At 51.6% G+C, this 15915-nt stretch overlaps 1 protein-coding gene across 2 annotated transcripts in view; it reads right to left on the bottom strand.

Annotated features, from left to right (window-relative positions):
- Positions 1-15915, bottom strand: part of DIDO1 (death inducer-obliterator 1) — a 51337-nt gene that overhangs the window by 3402 nt on the left and 32020 nt on the right. The window contains exons 8-17 of one of the 2 annotated variants that reach the window (XM_014532782.1): positions 13285-13747; positions 13027-13186; positions 11911-12027; positions 11698-11802; positions 11447-11579; positions 10704-11232; positions 10160-10313; positions 9412-9501; positions 8556-8751; positions 3-1407 (exon numbers count right to left, since the gene is read on the bottom strand). In XM_014532782.1, the coding sequence (XP_014388268.1) occupies positions 3-1407; positions 8556-8751; positions 9412-9501; positions 10160-10313; positions 10704-11232; positions 11447-11579; positions 11698-11802; positions 11911-12027; positions 13027-13186; positions 13285-13747 (3352 nt within the window). Of the gene's footprint in view, positions 1-2; positions 1408-6031; positions 6487-8555; positions 8752-9411; positions 9502-10159; positions 10314-10703; positions 11233-11446; positions 11580-11697; positions 11803-11910; positions 12028-13026; positions 13187-13284; positions 13748-15915 lie in introns of those variants that run through there. The other variant, XM_014532781.1, reaches the window with a different exon arrangement.

The following is a 15915-nucleotide window of genomic DNA, read 5'->3' as shown; positions in this document are numbered from 1 at the left end:
TGGCTGGAGGGCCCTGGCTTTCTGAGGGCTCACCTGTGGGGCCATCCTGCTTGGCTGGCAGGGTGGCCCCGTCACCTGGAGCCCAGGGTGGAGGGGTGGGCTCCTTTTCCTCTGGGGCAGGTACAGGCCCCTGACTAGTAGTGGCCACCCCGCTGGGTGCTTCTCTGGTGGGCAGGGCACTGGGTATGCTGCTGGCCGGGGCCTTCGAGAAGCTCTCGCTCTCATTGCTCTCCGCGGCCAGCCGCCGGGCCTGCCGGGGGTCCCGACTCTGTCTTGGGTCAGAGCCAGGGCCTGGCCCCTGACTGGTGGGGGGCCCGGCTGGCCTGCCGGCAGCCTGCTGTTCTTGGGGGAAGAGCTCGGCCTTGGGTAGTGAGGACTTTGGAGGCGGCGACATCAGCGCATCCGACACTGAGAAGTGGGCCATGGAGACCCCAACGGCGGCCCGCTGCTGCCTGAGAGCCTCCTCCTGCTCCTCCACTTGTCTCTTCTGCTCCTCAATCTGCTTGTTAAGTTCCTCTATCATCTGCTGCTGCTCCACCAGAGAGGGAGCAGCCATGTCGGCTGCGAACCCCGCCGGCCTCTCCGTCGAGCTCCTGACGTCTGCGCACATCCTGTTGGGCAGGTCGTCGATGGCCACTTTGGCTTCTTCTAAAATCGTCTCGTCCTCTGGGTCATAGGCCACCTCCTCCCGCTCAGTGGTCTCAGAGGCCTTTTCCATGTCGTGCCGTTTCCCTCGGTCCCCGAGCTGTGTCTCGAAGGCCCTGTCAGGACCATACTCTTCTTCAGGGTCATAGGGTCTGTCGTCTTCCTCTTCCTCTAGAACTTTCTCTTTGGAGAGCTGACCAAACTGCTGGACGATGGGGTCCAGCAGAGGCACTGCTGGCAGCTCACACTCAGCCTTGGCCTTGGTGTCTGGGCGGGAGGTGGAGGCCGACTCCACAGACTCCACGGCCAGAGGGTCAAATGATTTCTTCTTCCCAAACAGAGTCTGCAGGATGTGTTCCAGCGGCGAAGCTGATTTTGAGGCAGAGGAAGCAGCCCCCGTGACTGCTGCTGGTGCTGTTGGCACGGTGACGGTGTTGGTGGCTCCTGGCTTGAGGGAGGACAGTATTTTCAACACCGAGGACGAAGCTGGCGGTTCTGGCAGAGGGGGCGGGGGTGGGGGAGACCCCGGGGGGGTGGTGCTGACAGCTGTGTCCCCAGAGCTGTGCTGATACTTGGGGGGTTTCTTCTCAGCCTGTGAGGCCGGAGGCACTTTGGGGTAGACCGCCACGTCTGTCTCCTCCGGTGTCTGCAGTCGGGCCCGCTTCTCCTCTGTCTTGTCTAAGTCTCCAGCATTTGAAGGACGTTTTATTTTTTGACAGATTACTAACCCAAGGATTATGTTTGGCCGTGGTGACTCAAGACCTGAAAAACAAAATATATGTGCAAATTTTAGGATCTAAATTCCACTCTGTCCTTCAGAGGTGAACTTTATTAAGGGTGGTAGTGGGGAATGTTTTCATAGGCAGAAATCCTGTGTAAGACAAAATCAAGTGTTTGAAGGACTTACTGCAAAGGACAGAGCACACACAGGTGGTGTCAGAATTTGTGTTACAGATTTAAAATTATACACAATACTCAAGCAGCAGTGCGGTAGAGGAGGGGGTGGCCCTGTGCCGACGGCACCATCATTAACCAACCACAGGGAACAAAGCTCAAATGAGTCGGGGTAGCTGTTGAGCAAATCTTGGCTCTTGCTACACACCCTCCTGGCCTTTAACTCCGGAGTTTCAATACCTACATTAAGCTAAATGTACTGATATTAAACATTTGATTAGGGACTAGTTCAACAACTCAGGTATATGATCAATAAAATTATAGTGATCAATGCAGCCTACTCCATTAGGTAAGTTCACTGATAGCCAATGTGAAAATTACACTCAATGGGGAAAATGCTGCTGACTGAAATGGCTAAAATAAATATTCTTTCAGGTTTAGAGAGACATTCCATGAGCACTAACTGATCAAGAGTTGTCCAATCCTCAGTCTTTGTAAACACAGGACATGGCGCTTAAATCCAGCGCTGAGGAGTTCAGCAAGCTGGTGGCAGACAAAGCACACCAGCGTCTTAGGGCACAGCAGGTGAATCATTCCTTCTTAAGAAAGGCTTATTCCAAACACTGCAAGCTGTGGCGCATTATTTCAGGAATACTAATATTTTATAACAACCCCTCCCCCCAGTCAGAGTAAGTCCAGACTACCACAAGGAAACAAAAAAGCCCAACTCATAAAGCAGTAATTTAGGGAGAAATGCTGCCACACAGAAAGTTTGTTTCATGATAGCAGAATATAATTAAAAGTAATCAAAATGTATAAATTCAATTTATAGGTAATTTAACACTGTGGTATATAGTCACGTGACATTCTTACTTACTAAACAAGAAATCAAGTATTGTTTTTCCTATTGTATGACTTTAAAGATGATCACAGATCACTTCATGATGCAGTTCTGCTAATCTTCTGAAATTCCAACAGAGACAGGTTGACAGGCTGGGCCCACGAGGGTGGTGGAAGTGCCCTCTGGCCCCAGGAGCAGGCATGCCAGGGCTGGGTGGCCCAGCACAGCCAGATTAACAATGCTGTGCTGACCTCCCTGCTGCTCAGGCTGCCGTGTGAGGTGAGGTGCCCACTGAAGACCTAACTCCCAGGACCTCACCCCCACCTTCATGAGAGAAATGGCTCCAGAGAACAGCCGTGTGTCGGGGAAAGGACGAGCTGGCCAGAGGGAACAGGGCTGGAAGGTTAGGCAGACTAGAGTGTCAGTAGGTATGAAGGGGAATCTATCAAGTCTGTTTTATAATTAACATGAATCAAGGTTAACTTATACAGTACTTCTCTGTTTTCATAGACAGAATGTATTTATTCAATGTGTGACAGCTTACTCAGACCCAGTTTTGGGGTATAGTTGACTTCAATAGGCCTGTCTGGACAAGAGCCCCAGAGCTGGTGCACATGCAGACACCCACGGAACCCACTAGGGGACAGCCCTGTAAACCTCTTGTCTCTAGGGAACCTGGCAGAAGTAAAGGACTGTGCTTGGCCCCATGGGTGTTGTGGGCAAGGCTGGGAGCCCGTGTGGGGAAGTCTCCGTGGCAGTCCACAGCATTGGACTGGTCACCAGCGGAGGCGCTGTGCCACCTCACAGGGAACAGTTCAACTTCTCAAGTGCCAACAGCAGGCTCGTGGCACCAATGAAACTCCAGGTCAAAAAGCTGTGGTGGGAAGTCACTGTGCTCCACCCAGGAAGCCATGGTCTCCAGCCCAGTGATGTGTGTACCCCACCAACTAAAATGTCTAATAGCTTAATATGCTTTCTAAAGAAAATAGTACATCCCACTCTTAAGAAAATCGTTTAGACTAACCTGTTGTCATATTCAAAGGTAAGGTTATAGTTATATTTCTTAATATTTACATTCAGAGACAGGAAGCGACCTGGAGATGGGCATCTAACAGCAGATAGACTGACTGCCTCAGCTCTCAGCGCCCGCACCTGCACACACCCGTGAGCAATCTAACAGCTCCAGAGTTGGGTGGGCATTAGTTTTGAATTCCTCCACAAGATGTGAAGTTTAAACTGGGCTCTCAAAATGTATAATCTTGTTTTGAAGCCGTCAAATCTTATCTGACTCATATGTTCATGTTACAGCTGCAAGGATGTTTGAAAGGTAACTAGTTCTTTGGAAATAATATGCACAGGAACAAAAAATAAAGTTCACTGATCTGCACTGGGCCTTAGGGGCAACCTTCACAGAGTCGGGTGCTGTAAGGGAGGTCACCCACTGCTGGGAGGTGGCGGCAAGCCAGCTCTCCCCACCCACCCGAATACCCCTCTGGGCCTGGGCCCCTCCCGCTCACCCCACTGTTGGAGCATCACCCTGGAGAGAAGAGTGGGTGCTGAGAAGGTGCAGAGCAGGGACCACGCTGGCTGCAGTGAGGAGACCGAGGCTCAAGCCCAATGGAGACAGGAGATCCGTCTCCATTGTTAGAAGCAGGAGATGCTCTTACCCACCTCCCTTCTGAGGGTTGCTGAGGCTTAAATTCCTAAGTCAGATGAAAACAAACACTGGCTGGTGAGGGGGAGGGGCTGCTAACTGGGCCATCCTGCATTTCCAGACAAGGAGTCCTGGCAGCCAGGGGGACCCCTCCTCTGCAGGGCCAGAGCAACAGTGACCTCAGACTGTACTGTGTGGATAAAAATAAGCCCGTTTAGCTGCTCAGATCTGTTCCGAAGTGGTCATGGGAGGGGCAGCCTCAGCTCAGTGTTAACATCAGATCACCCAACAGCACAGAGGAAACTGGGAAGCCCAGGGACTGTGACATCTAGAGAGGCAGGTGCCACCTGACTTCCTGAGTCCAGACCAAACCAGGACCCATGTCCAGGTGTGTCAGCCACAGGAGGCAAGAGGTGAAGTGGCAAGGAAGGAAGCAGCCCTGGGGCCCCACATACCTCCAGCCCGGCACACCATGGATGAAGCTTAATTTTAATAACTGGTTCCTTAACCCCCAAACTATCAAAATGTTGCTTTTTAACCTTAAACCTGTTGGGCACACACCCTACTCCATTGAAAAGGAAAACCCTGTTATGGTCTGAATTTGTCCCAACACTATTTCCCCACCTGCTGGACAGAAAAGTGTGGGAGTCATGCAGTGACCATCCTTAATGTGACTGGATAGAAAAGACTAGGCACATATAGGGGGGGCGGGGTACCTGCCCCAGTCCACACGCAAGCACACACACACATGCACACGCAAAATTCACACGACCTGTACAAAGCCGCTGGGCTCAGCATGCCTGAGTGTTGTCCATCTCCATCCAGGTGGCCCAAGCAGCTCAGCCCGCACACCTGAGGCTGAAGGACCAGGTAAGTCATGTCGGCTTATAAAAAGCAAAGTGGGGACTCTGCCCTCCATCAGTGCACCTACGACAGGTACAGAGAGCTACTACATGTTCAGATTCAAACAAACAACAACCAGTTTCCAGGAAATGTACTTTATTGATTTCGAAGGAGAAACTAATACATTCAATACTACATTTGTCTCGGATCACAGTGCACAACTAGATACACACACAAAGAAATGCTTACCTGACATTTAAGTCACAGAATGTCCAGCTAGTTTAGAAAGCAGTGAGAAGGGAGCACAGGAACACTATGGCTGTGAATCTCTAAGGGGCCTCTCCGCAGAGCAGTCGGAGGCAGTCCCTGCCCTGTCAGCGCACACCTACACCTTAGACACCAGGTTCCGCAACAGCCATTGCGAAGCGGAACCTGAGCCCTTGCCTGTTACTTGTGAGGGCTGAGTCCCAGCCTAGGTCCAGTCCTGCTGGGCTGCACAGGAACCGTACAAGACAAGCATCCAATCTGATCTGTCTTCCTTCACAAATAAGCCCCGGGGTGTGCAGACCACCTGACCCTTGTCTCCAGTGGCGAAGCTGTCAGGGCGTGGCAGGGCTGAGCTAGCACCCAAAGTGGATGACTTCCAGCTGGACCAAAGGGACCCAGCTTTACAGCTGTCCTCTGAAATTAAAACTGCCACGTTATGAAAACGTCGCTGTCACACGAGACCGCCTGGCATTTCTGAGGACAACTCTAAAGTACGCAAGGGTGAGAGCATCCTGGAACCTGAGCAGGCTGCTCGTAGGGCTGGCGGGCGGCCAAGGGGCTATGGGCACAGCTCCCAGGTCTGCTGTGTAGAGCATGGCCGAGACGGGAGGCCCTGACTATGTGAGGGTGGCCAGTGCAGACTTACTGGATCTGAACTCGGTGTCAGGGCCGCCAGCATCTTTACTGGCTTCTTCTTCTTCTTATTTTTTTTTAAAAAAATATTTTATTGATTTTTTTACAGAAAGGAAGGGAGAGAGATAGAGAGTTAGAAACATTGATGAGAGAGAAACATCGATCAGCCACCTCTTGCACACCCCCTACTGGGGATGTGCCCGCAAAAAAGGTACATGCCCTTGACCAGAATCGAACCTGGGACCCCCGAGTCCGCAGGCCGACGCCCTATCCACTGAGCCAAACCGGTTAGGGCTTTACTGGCTTCTCAGGTGTAGACAGCAAGAGCTCATCACTCTACCGGGCTCCTGAGGTCAGGGGAGGGAGGACCCTGCACCTTCTGTATGTGGTGTGCGAGTTGGTCCCTCTCTGCAATTTCTCCACCCCCACAGCAGGCAGGCCCCACCCAGGCCTGTGCTTCTTGCCCTAAAGAGAACTGAGAGGGATAGAGTGCAAGCCTCAGGACAGCCACCCTGGCTCGACACCTAACTGGGTGCGACCTCAGGTGAATGACAATTGTGACAGCACAGGGCTGCAGTGGGGTCAAGGGTGCTCCGGTCAAGCCATGATGCCACTGCTTGCCGGGTGGCACGTGGTCACACCTGCTGGCTGCTCTGCTGAGGGACATCACCACCACTCTGAGACTGGGCCTGTGCCTTCGAAGGATGCTCTGCAGAGATGAGCTCAGTGAGGACAGGGACCACCACGATAGGAGAAGCATCTCCACCCAACCTCCCACTGCAGGTGCACCTACACACCAGACACACAGACACGCGCACACAGGACACACACACAGGATACCACCATGGCACAGGACACTGCAGCTGGAGTGAGCCATGTCACACTAGAAACACATGAAGCAGGCAGCTAGGCCCTGCCTGGAAGCGGGTTTTAGGTGATGTGAAGTGTATGAAAGATATACATGGATATTAATGCACATATAAAAAATAATATCAAAATAAAAAATAACAGACTAAATTAAGCAGGCTTGCATTTAGAAGCCCTTAAATTAAATCTTTAAGAGCTTAGGGGCAAAACATGATTAGTTTCTAAAACCTGTCACTACTTGTTCTTTATTATGGACGAAAAGCTGTGGGTCCTTTGGATGTCCCCCCAGGGAGTGTCCAAGCCCCAGGAGTGTGAGGTCCACTCGGCCCGTCTCCAGTGTGTCTGATGGTCAGCGCCCCAAACCAGGTGTTACTCAGGCTCCTTGGCCAAGTGAGTCTGCAGATGGGCAATGGGAGCTCAAAGCAGCGCATGAGGCTGATGAGGGGAGTAGGCCCAGGACCTGCTAACTCACCTCTGTAAACAAAAAGGGCTCTGCACTCGTGCTGTCATGCTGCCCAGCCACATGCCCACTGGACCCGCACAGCGAGGCACTCGTGACTGACCGGAGGCTCCTCACAGGTGTCTGAGAAGTCAGCTTCATTCTCTCACCTTCAGGGACACAGGATGCTGCCCTTCATGGTCATCAGGGAGCTCGCCAGCCTCTTCAGAGCTGCTCACCAAGAACCTCCACCAAGGTTCTTTCTGCCACCCACCGCCAGGTGGCATTTCTTTATCCCCAAGGAGTATGAGAGGACACCCTGAGTGCCTGGCTTTTAAAATGTATTCCGCATGAAGAGAGCTTTATGATTGTGTCAGTAAGTACTGAACCTGGGGTTACTGACACCAACCCCTTTGTGGACACAATTCTGAAATCAGGGTACACTGAGCCACCTGTGTTAAGCATGTGCCCCAGCCAGGACTGGGCGTGCCTGTGGGAGTGGGGCGACAGCCAGGGCCCAGCTAGTGTAGGTGTGGTGTGAGTGCAGTATGTGGCTGTGGTGGGAGCACTCGCCAAGCCCTGGTGACGAGGCCAAGGCATGAAGGTGCCATGGTCTAGGCAGCCCCAGTGATGGTCAGAGGGTTCAGTCACTGCCTCTAGGACAAAGCCCTTCAAAGAGCATCACCATGTGTCTCGTCATCTTCTTGGCACTGTTAATCCTGGGGGACTTCACAGCCAAGGAGACACATCAATTTAGACATCTTGCACCAGCTTCTTCTCAGGTTACAAAGAGCTGAAACCCCACAGACCATGTCCCTTTGGAATCACCCTCAACCCTTTGACAAGTCTGACATTTTTAAAGGTTAATTTGTAAGAAATCATTTAAAAGCAGCACTTTATAAGGAAGGAGTAAACACTAAGTATTTTGCAAAAGATGAAATAACTTATTAAAAATTAAAACTTGAACAGATTTAAAAGTATTTCTCAAATTTTTCTCCTTCACTACCTGTTCTTGTATCTCTTGAAAATGACTCCCTGACAGAGGCAGAGAGCGCCTCCGAGTGGCACCTGCTCACCTCCTGAGTGGGGTTTCCACAGAAACCCCCTGGGGGAGGCGGCAGTGACCAGCGCTGTGAAGTGTTGCCTCTCCACCTCTCCTCCCCTCCTGTCCTGTCCAGACTCCTGGGCACCTGACCCGTCCAATGACCAAGGCCGTGAAAGTGAAAGGCTGGTGGAACGCTGAGGGATTTTCCCTTCATAAAACTTTTCTAAGACAATTTATGCCAATAATAAGGGTATTCTGGTGCCATCCCCCAAGCCTAGAGCTGCACTGTCCAGCTCAATGTAGCTTCATGTGACTGCTAGTTCCTGCTGCCAGGGGGGGGGGGGGGGGGGGGAGTTACGACCACTGGTGACAGGTCAGTAGGACTCGGTGTCAGGGGAAGGGGACATGTGTGACCAGAGGTGCTTACCTGGTCCCTCAAAGGGCAAAAGCTTGGATGGAACAGGGTCCTCAGAGCTCAGTGGGATCAGGTAGAGGTCCTTGATGTGCCTACTATTGTTAGCAACAACGCCAAAGCGGCCGCGGCTGCTAAAATAGGAGTAGAGAGATATATAGGCCACCTCCTCCTCCTCCGTGGCGGGATGGAAGCGGATCAGACACAGCTCCTGCAACACAAACAGGACAGGGAGCATTGGCCTGCGGTGCCGAAAACAGCATCGATCTGAACAAGAGAGATGTGGTTCTGACTTCAATTTCAGTCCTGTTAGCAATGGAGCGGCAGATAGAGCACAGGCTCAAGGGCCAGGCTTCTGAACTCACAGCCGCGGGTCCTCGGAATAGCACCCACCTGTGGAGTTCTCATACCAGGACAATCAATGAGCAGGGCGAAGTGGTGAGCTACAGAACTCCCTGTGCCTATCTAACAGGAGGGCTAAGCTAGACTGGAGGGCCTGAAACCCTGTGAACTGAGAAAAATGATAGCCTGGCTCCACGAGCACTGTCCATGCACACATGGCTGTGGCTAATCTCGGGTGCACAGAGGAAAGCCAGTCAACTCCTCCTGTCGCAAGGACAACAGGGAACAGAGTGGCTGCTCACTAACCCTAACAATGACCTGCATGTACCCATGGTCAGTCAGTATCAAACCTCAGCACTACAGCACTCTTCCCACCCGGCCTCACCCAGCTCCAAACTTAACTTTGAACATCCACCTGGAAATACTTAGGAAGCTGACATTTCACATAGTAACCCATCAGGATGAGAAGTGAGGGCAGAGCTGTGTTAGAACAAGCACCTTCTTCGGTGGTGCAGACAATGAGCAGTACCTTAGACACAGAGGATTTGAGTTTGCCGACATAGTCCCACACAGTCCTGGGTGCGATCCGTCCACCAATGTGAATAGTGTCGGGCAGGTCCTAAACAAAATGCACTTTGCATAAGTGACAGGTAAACCAGCATTCAGAGGCTGATACAGTCATTTCAGGGCCCCAAGCTAGTGAGTCAAGATTCCAAAGAAAAGGGTAATAACTGTACCAAATGCTACAGGATTGTGAGTTACCAAACCCATGGTGGGGGTGATGATAGCCTTGTACCAAACACACACGTTAGCTTTGTGAAGACAGAGTGCAGGACTGACTCAAGTGTCTCCAGAAACGCCGCCTGTCCAGGGCTCTGTTCACTGTGTGTGTCACTGCACACCAAGGCAGGCTGCACACTCTGGGTAAATGCCCAAGCAGAACGGAGAGAGGAGGAAGACCACTGGGCTTCTTCACAGAAGCCGGGAGGCCCAATTACTCATTGGAATTTCTGTCCAAGCTGCTCAACCTGTGGACTTGTCCATCAGTCCCTGTTGTAACTTCAGAGGTGCTCAATCACCGATGGCAGACAATCCCACAGGATCAGAACGCCTATGAGAGGTGTCCACGTCCCTGTTGTAACTTCAGAGGTGCTCAATCACCGATGGCAGACAATCCCACAGGATCAGAACGCCTATGAGAGGTGTCCACACAATCACAAACACACACACACACACACACACACACACACACTCTCTCACTTTCTCTTGGCTCTAACCTCACTGAGATAATCAAAACATCCAGAGACGGGGTAAGCCTTAGTGACAAACTTTGCTACACTCTGCATGTTAATAAATCCTTTCCATATGGTGCTGAGTCGAGACAGAAAGAGGGTCGTATCTCCTTCTGGAGGGGACCGAGACGCCGCAGTGCTGCAAAACAAAACCAGAGAAAAGGAGTAAAGCTCTTTGCACAAAGAACGTCCAAAGTGTGAAGACTTTACATATTACAAAAGTGAAAGTTCGGGCAGGTTTTGGTAGCTTACTTTTTCAAATTAACTACTTTAATCATTATGATATAAACAGATATTCTCGTCAAAGAAAAATAAACTGAATAGGCCACAAAACCAGATGGCCATAAATTCAAATTTTCAAGATTTAAACTTCTAAATGGTGTTCGGCACCTTAAATGTGGGACACTGAGTGCTTTACACAACCCTCCAGAGCAGCGGTGCTGCTGGGCGACTGCAGAGCTGAGGACTGAGTCACTCTTTCTGCCCCTCCCGTTACTCTACGAGAAGTGAACCCACGTGGACACCGCACCTGATGCTTGGGGACGGCGGGACCGACAGCAGGTATCTGGGCTCGGGGGATGAGGACGGCTTGGCTAGTATGGACTTGGGCACCAGCACCGCGGTCGCAGCAGGCTTTAGGACTTCTTGTGGTGGCTCTGCCAGGTGGGTGCTGCCTGGGAGGGCTGCGGCAGGAGTCATGACTGTGCTCGCTGCGCTTTGTGCGGTCCTGGGGTCTCGGCCAGACATGGTGACAGTGGTGAGCACCGTGCCCCCACAGGAGGCTGGGCAAGAAGGCCCTTCCGGGGCACAGGGCTCAGGCGGGCCGTCTCCTGGAGCCTCGGATAAGTACCTCCTTTCCAAGAGAGTCTGGGACGCACTCTCTGGGTCTGGCTCAGAGGTGTTTTCAGGGAGACTTTCTGGCACTGCCTCACCCGCTGAGCTAAGAGCTGGCTCACAGGCAGAGCTGTCGTGCTTGGATTTGGACTCTTCTTTCTTAGCAGGAGCTGACAATTTTTGTCTTTTTGGAGCCGGTTCATCTTCTGATGATGGAACCTGACCTGTAGCACAAGAGACGCTTGGTTTGAGGGCACAGCCTGCCCCCAAGTAAATGACCATTTTTCAAGGATAAAGGAGCAATGCTCTAAAGGCAGGGGCTGACTTCACACGCTCCCAAAGACCATCCCGGCTGTGTCATGTTTTAAACTTGGGGTGAATACAATTGCCATACACGGGTCAGCAATGTTAAACAAAGGCCTCCCCTCACCTACTCACCTGTACAAATCTTGCAGTTCAGGTCAAAGAGGTGGGCGCGGTGCTGGCCCGTCGTGTCCTTTAACATGCTGCTGAAGAGGTCCAGAGCGGGTGCAGCGCTTTTCTCGGGCACAGCACGTACTGACTCCTGTTCCTAAGAGGAAAAGAGGGGACACGGTGTGGGTCACTGCTTCCCAGTCCGGCATGGGCTAAGAGACCGAGCACAAACCGCTGAGACAAGGCGACTGCACAACCCTAACCCACAGGCTTACATCCGAGTCCGACACTGGGGGGGAGTCTTCCATGTCGGGAATGGCCTCCTGCCTGATGGCTGTCTTTTTACTTTCCTGGTGCAATCTTGCCCTGGACTCCATCACCTACGAGAGAAGACAGCCTTAGTGGGTGCCCTCCTGTTCCCAGAGCAGCCTTTACTTCCGGGCAAGGCCAGCTGCTCGGGCTTCTGGCAGCCACTCCCTAGCACTCACAGGTTTTGTCGGCCTCTCTTTCCATGTGGAAAGCTCTTTAGACACAAGTTCTTCTGGCTTCATTCTCACAAGTTTGGCCAAAGAGATTTCTTCACGCAGAACACGGTGGAAGAGACCCTGTGAACAAACATTGTTCATTCACCGGTTCAGGATAGTTGAGTGAATGTCTCCAAGACCCAAGGAAGGGCATGGAGGAAACAGAGCAGTAGGTGGAGTCCCTGCCCAGAGGCTGGTGACACAGGCCAAAGCACCGGACCCAGCACAGCAGGGGCCTCAAGGTGTGCAACTCCCTAAGAGCTCATGGGAGCTACATGCCCAGAAAACATCGGCACTGGGCCTGTACAGCTGACCTGAGGCCCACGCTGCACCAACTGCTAGAGAGAGACCTCAGAAAACAGATCAATTACAAAAGGTAGTGTTAGGGATAAAGGTGAGAAGAGACCTCTTCTGCCAGGGCTTAAGAGGCAAGATGGAAAGTCAGAGCTTCCCTCTGACCCTGCTTCTGAGCACAGGTGAGAGTTTAAGAGGCAGAGAAATGGGCAACCATGAACCCAGTGCAGGAAGCAGGAGCCACACCAGGCCAGAGTCCAGGCCACTCTACCCGTGGGGACAGCACTGCCCTCCCACAGCTGTTGTGAGAACCAAGTGCCCCACCCAGGTGTGCACAGCACCTGTCCGAACAGTGAGCACAGCAGAGTTCATCTAAGGAACCCCTGAGGACAGGCTCGCTCAGCTGAGGTGAAATGACAATAAAGCCCAAATATGGAGATACCCACATACCATAAGGAATTTGAACTTTATTCTGGAACCAATGAAATGATGAGAAAGCAATTTTACGGCCATATTTAAGAGAGACGCATCTGGTGAACTACAGATGGACTTCAGGGAGCCAGCGAAGCCCAGGCTGCAGCTAAGGAAAGGAAGGAAGGATGCACCACTATTCCCTACACCGATGGCCAGTGTCAAAGGGAACAAAAATGCCTGCTAACTTCCGCAGAAAGGGTACGACTGTCTCACGCTATGTACGGTTTAATGACGTGACACTCAACTAGAGCCCAGAGCACACGTGCCCCCTGCTCTGCAGCAGGAAGCCAGCCCTGACCATGAGGCACACACCTGGTTCTTGGGGTCCTTGAGGTTGAACATGATGCTGCGGTACTTGCTCTTGTAGCGATTGTCAGTGACGTGGAAGAGGTTGAACATCTCTTTCTCAATGTGGAGTGCAACCTTCCCGACCTCGCTCTCTGTCATCATGAGGTCATCACTGTCACTGGCTCTAGAAGAAACAGAACTGTGTAAACCCTGAGCTTGCACTTCATTCTCCCAACAGCGGAAATCTTCCACTTTAACAGATAATCAAGCATAACAGCCCACCTTTTCCACAAAATCTCCTTCAAGGAGCGCCTTATATTTTGCCGAATCTGAGAATTTGGCTGTGATGGGGTGGTGGTGCTTGAGGCCCCCAGGCGTCCTGGGGCTGGAGAGGCCAAGGGGACAGATGTCACCATGGGCTTCCTGGCGGCTCCCCCAGGGGCAGAGGAGCCTGGCAGCTTTTTGGAAGTAGATGTGGTGGCACCAGGCACCAGCCCTGCCTGCTTGGTGGCAGTAACACTGCCCGAGGGGGCAGCCGAGGGCCACGGCCTCTTGGGTATAGTGCCCTTGAAGCCTGAAGGCAACTTCCTGATGACTGGCTTGGTCACATTTGTGAAAGGAGGGGACTTCTTTGGAAGGAGACTCCGGGCTGCAGGCTGCCTGCTGCCCACAGCAGGGCCCTGAGCAGCCACTTTCTTCGGCATCGCAGCTGCCGTGTTCTCCACTTGCCGGTCTTCCTTCATGGCTGCAAAGAACACATGACGTTAGTGAGGCAGGAGGGCATGCAGTGCACTGTCAGGTGACATGAAAAGCATGCTCAGCCTCAAACTAGCAAAGCTTACCAGGCCCCAGTTGAGGTATTGGCAATATTGAGAAGAACCCTATGTGAAGTATATGATTTTTTAAAATCCTCACCTGAGGATATTTTTCCATTGATTTTTAGAGAGTGGAAGAGAGAGAGAAAGGCAGAGAGCAATCGATGTGAAACACATTGATTGGTTGCCTCCTGCATAAACCCCCGACCAGGGCCCGGGGCCGGGAGGAGCCTGCAATTGAGGTACATGCCCTTGACAGGAATCAAACCCAGGATCCTTCAGTCCGCAGGCCGACACTCTATCCACTGAGCCAAACCGGCAAAGGCCAAAGCTCTAACCACTTAGCCGTACACACATGAAACCAATACCAAGAAAACATGCCTCCCTCCCCAATTGTTTACCTTAAAATCATACTAAGTATGAAAACTAAGGGGCAGGCAGTGGGGGGGGGGGCGGTCACCAGACTTTATTGTATGAGACACTGATTTAGGGAAAATGGTTTTAAAAGTAATTATCAAATTCAGAAAAGGAGTGTAATTAAGGCCTCTGGCAATATTTATGATCGTGACCATACTTTATTTCAGAAAGAAATGCTTTACTGGCCCTAGCCAGTTTGGCTCAGTGGATAGAGCGTCCGCCTGAGGACTGAAGGATTCTGGGTTCGATTCCAGTCAAGGGCACATGCCTGGGTTGCGGGCTTGATCCTCAGTAGGAGACGTGCAGGAGGCAGCCAATCAATGATACTCTCTCATCATTGATGTTCCTCTCTTTCTCCCTCTCTGAAATCAATAAAACTGTATTTAAAGAACAATGATTTACTGTGAAATCAATAAAAATATATTTTAAAGCAGTAGATTCAGAAGAGCACTTTCACTAAGAACTCGAGTGCAATTTCTTTGTAAACATGACTTTAAAACATCTCTTCAGGATTGGTCACAGACTGCCTCCGAGCCCTTGAGGCTGTGGAAGGAGTAGTAAGAGTCCTTTGGGGGGAGGTCACCCACAAGTGTTCATCATTCTTTTGGACAAAAGTCAATACGATGCCGTTTATAAAACACAGGAAAGTTGGCAGAAATCTGTAACATGGGAAGACTTATCACTTTAATACTAAGGTGACAAGAATAGATTATGCTCTGATATAAACATTCTCATTTAAAACTACCAGTTGTATTTGATTACTGGTTAAGCGCTTTTAACCCAAACAAGAATTGTAGTCAAAAGCTCAAAACATTATCAAAACCCTTCAACTTGGAACAAAAATTTTGACACCAGTACTTTTTATTTTAGAGAGAGAGCATGCTAAAGCCTGGATGACATTAATCCTGCCAGGCCTTCATACCTAACGTCTTAGGGACACGAGGAAGATAATTCTCAGACAGATGCCGCGCCCTCAGTCCCAGGGTGTGCAGCTGACCAAAGCCAGGCTGGCAGGTTTACAGACGGCCCTTGCTCCACACACACACACACACACACACGCAGAATGGCGGGAACGGGTGGGCCCAGTAAGCGAGCCAGGACACCGACCAGGCCCCAAGGGGCCGATGTAAAAGGCGCCTCCTGTAGGTGGGGTTTTTCTCATACTTGTGCAGCAGTGCGCCTCTAAGACTCCCATACGTGCAAATGAGGGCAGGGCTTCAATAGATGATGCTCCAGTGAACTGTCAATTTTACCCAGGGCTTAAAAATCAGCCACCAGCCAGCCACCACAGCTCCTCCTAACTCCCAGTAAATCAGGGAGGAAGTCTGGAAGCTGGTGAGACCCTTTCTCCAGATGCCACCCTCCCAGGTGTTGATGCTCCAGGGCCCAGGCAGACACCACCACCAGCTGTGGCTGCCTTGGCAGAGGGCCAGAGCCACCACCCCGAGCACCTCCCGCCTGCCGCAGCAGGTGAGGCCAGTTCAGCAATGGGCTTTCCTAAAGGCATGCAGGGACCTCACGTTCCTCCCACTTGATCGTGTGAGTGCAATCACCCAATTTTAGTTTGTGCAGCAGCACCACCAGGACCCAAGAGCTAGGACAGTGTTGGAAGTCCCTTGTTTCTATCATCAATTGACTTTAAATCCCATATTTTCCTCTCAAAGCCCTCACATCCCCTGCC

The sequence above is a fragment of the Myotis brandtii genome, unplaced genomic scaffold (assembly GCF_000412655.1).
Source record: "Myotis brandtii unplaced genomic scaffold, ASM41265v1 scaffold915, whole genome shotgun sequence".
NCBI classification, from domain to species: domain Eukaryota; kingdom Metazoa; phylum Chordata; class Mammalia; order Chiroptera; family Vespertilionidae; genus Myotis; species Myotis brandtii.
The sequence above is the reverse complement of the archived record's forward strand: the minus strand, read 5'-3'. Positions and strand labels throughout refer to the sequence as shown.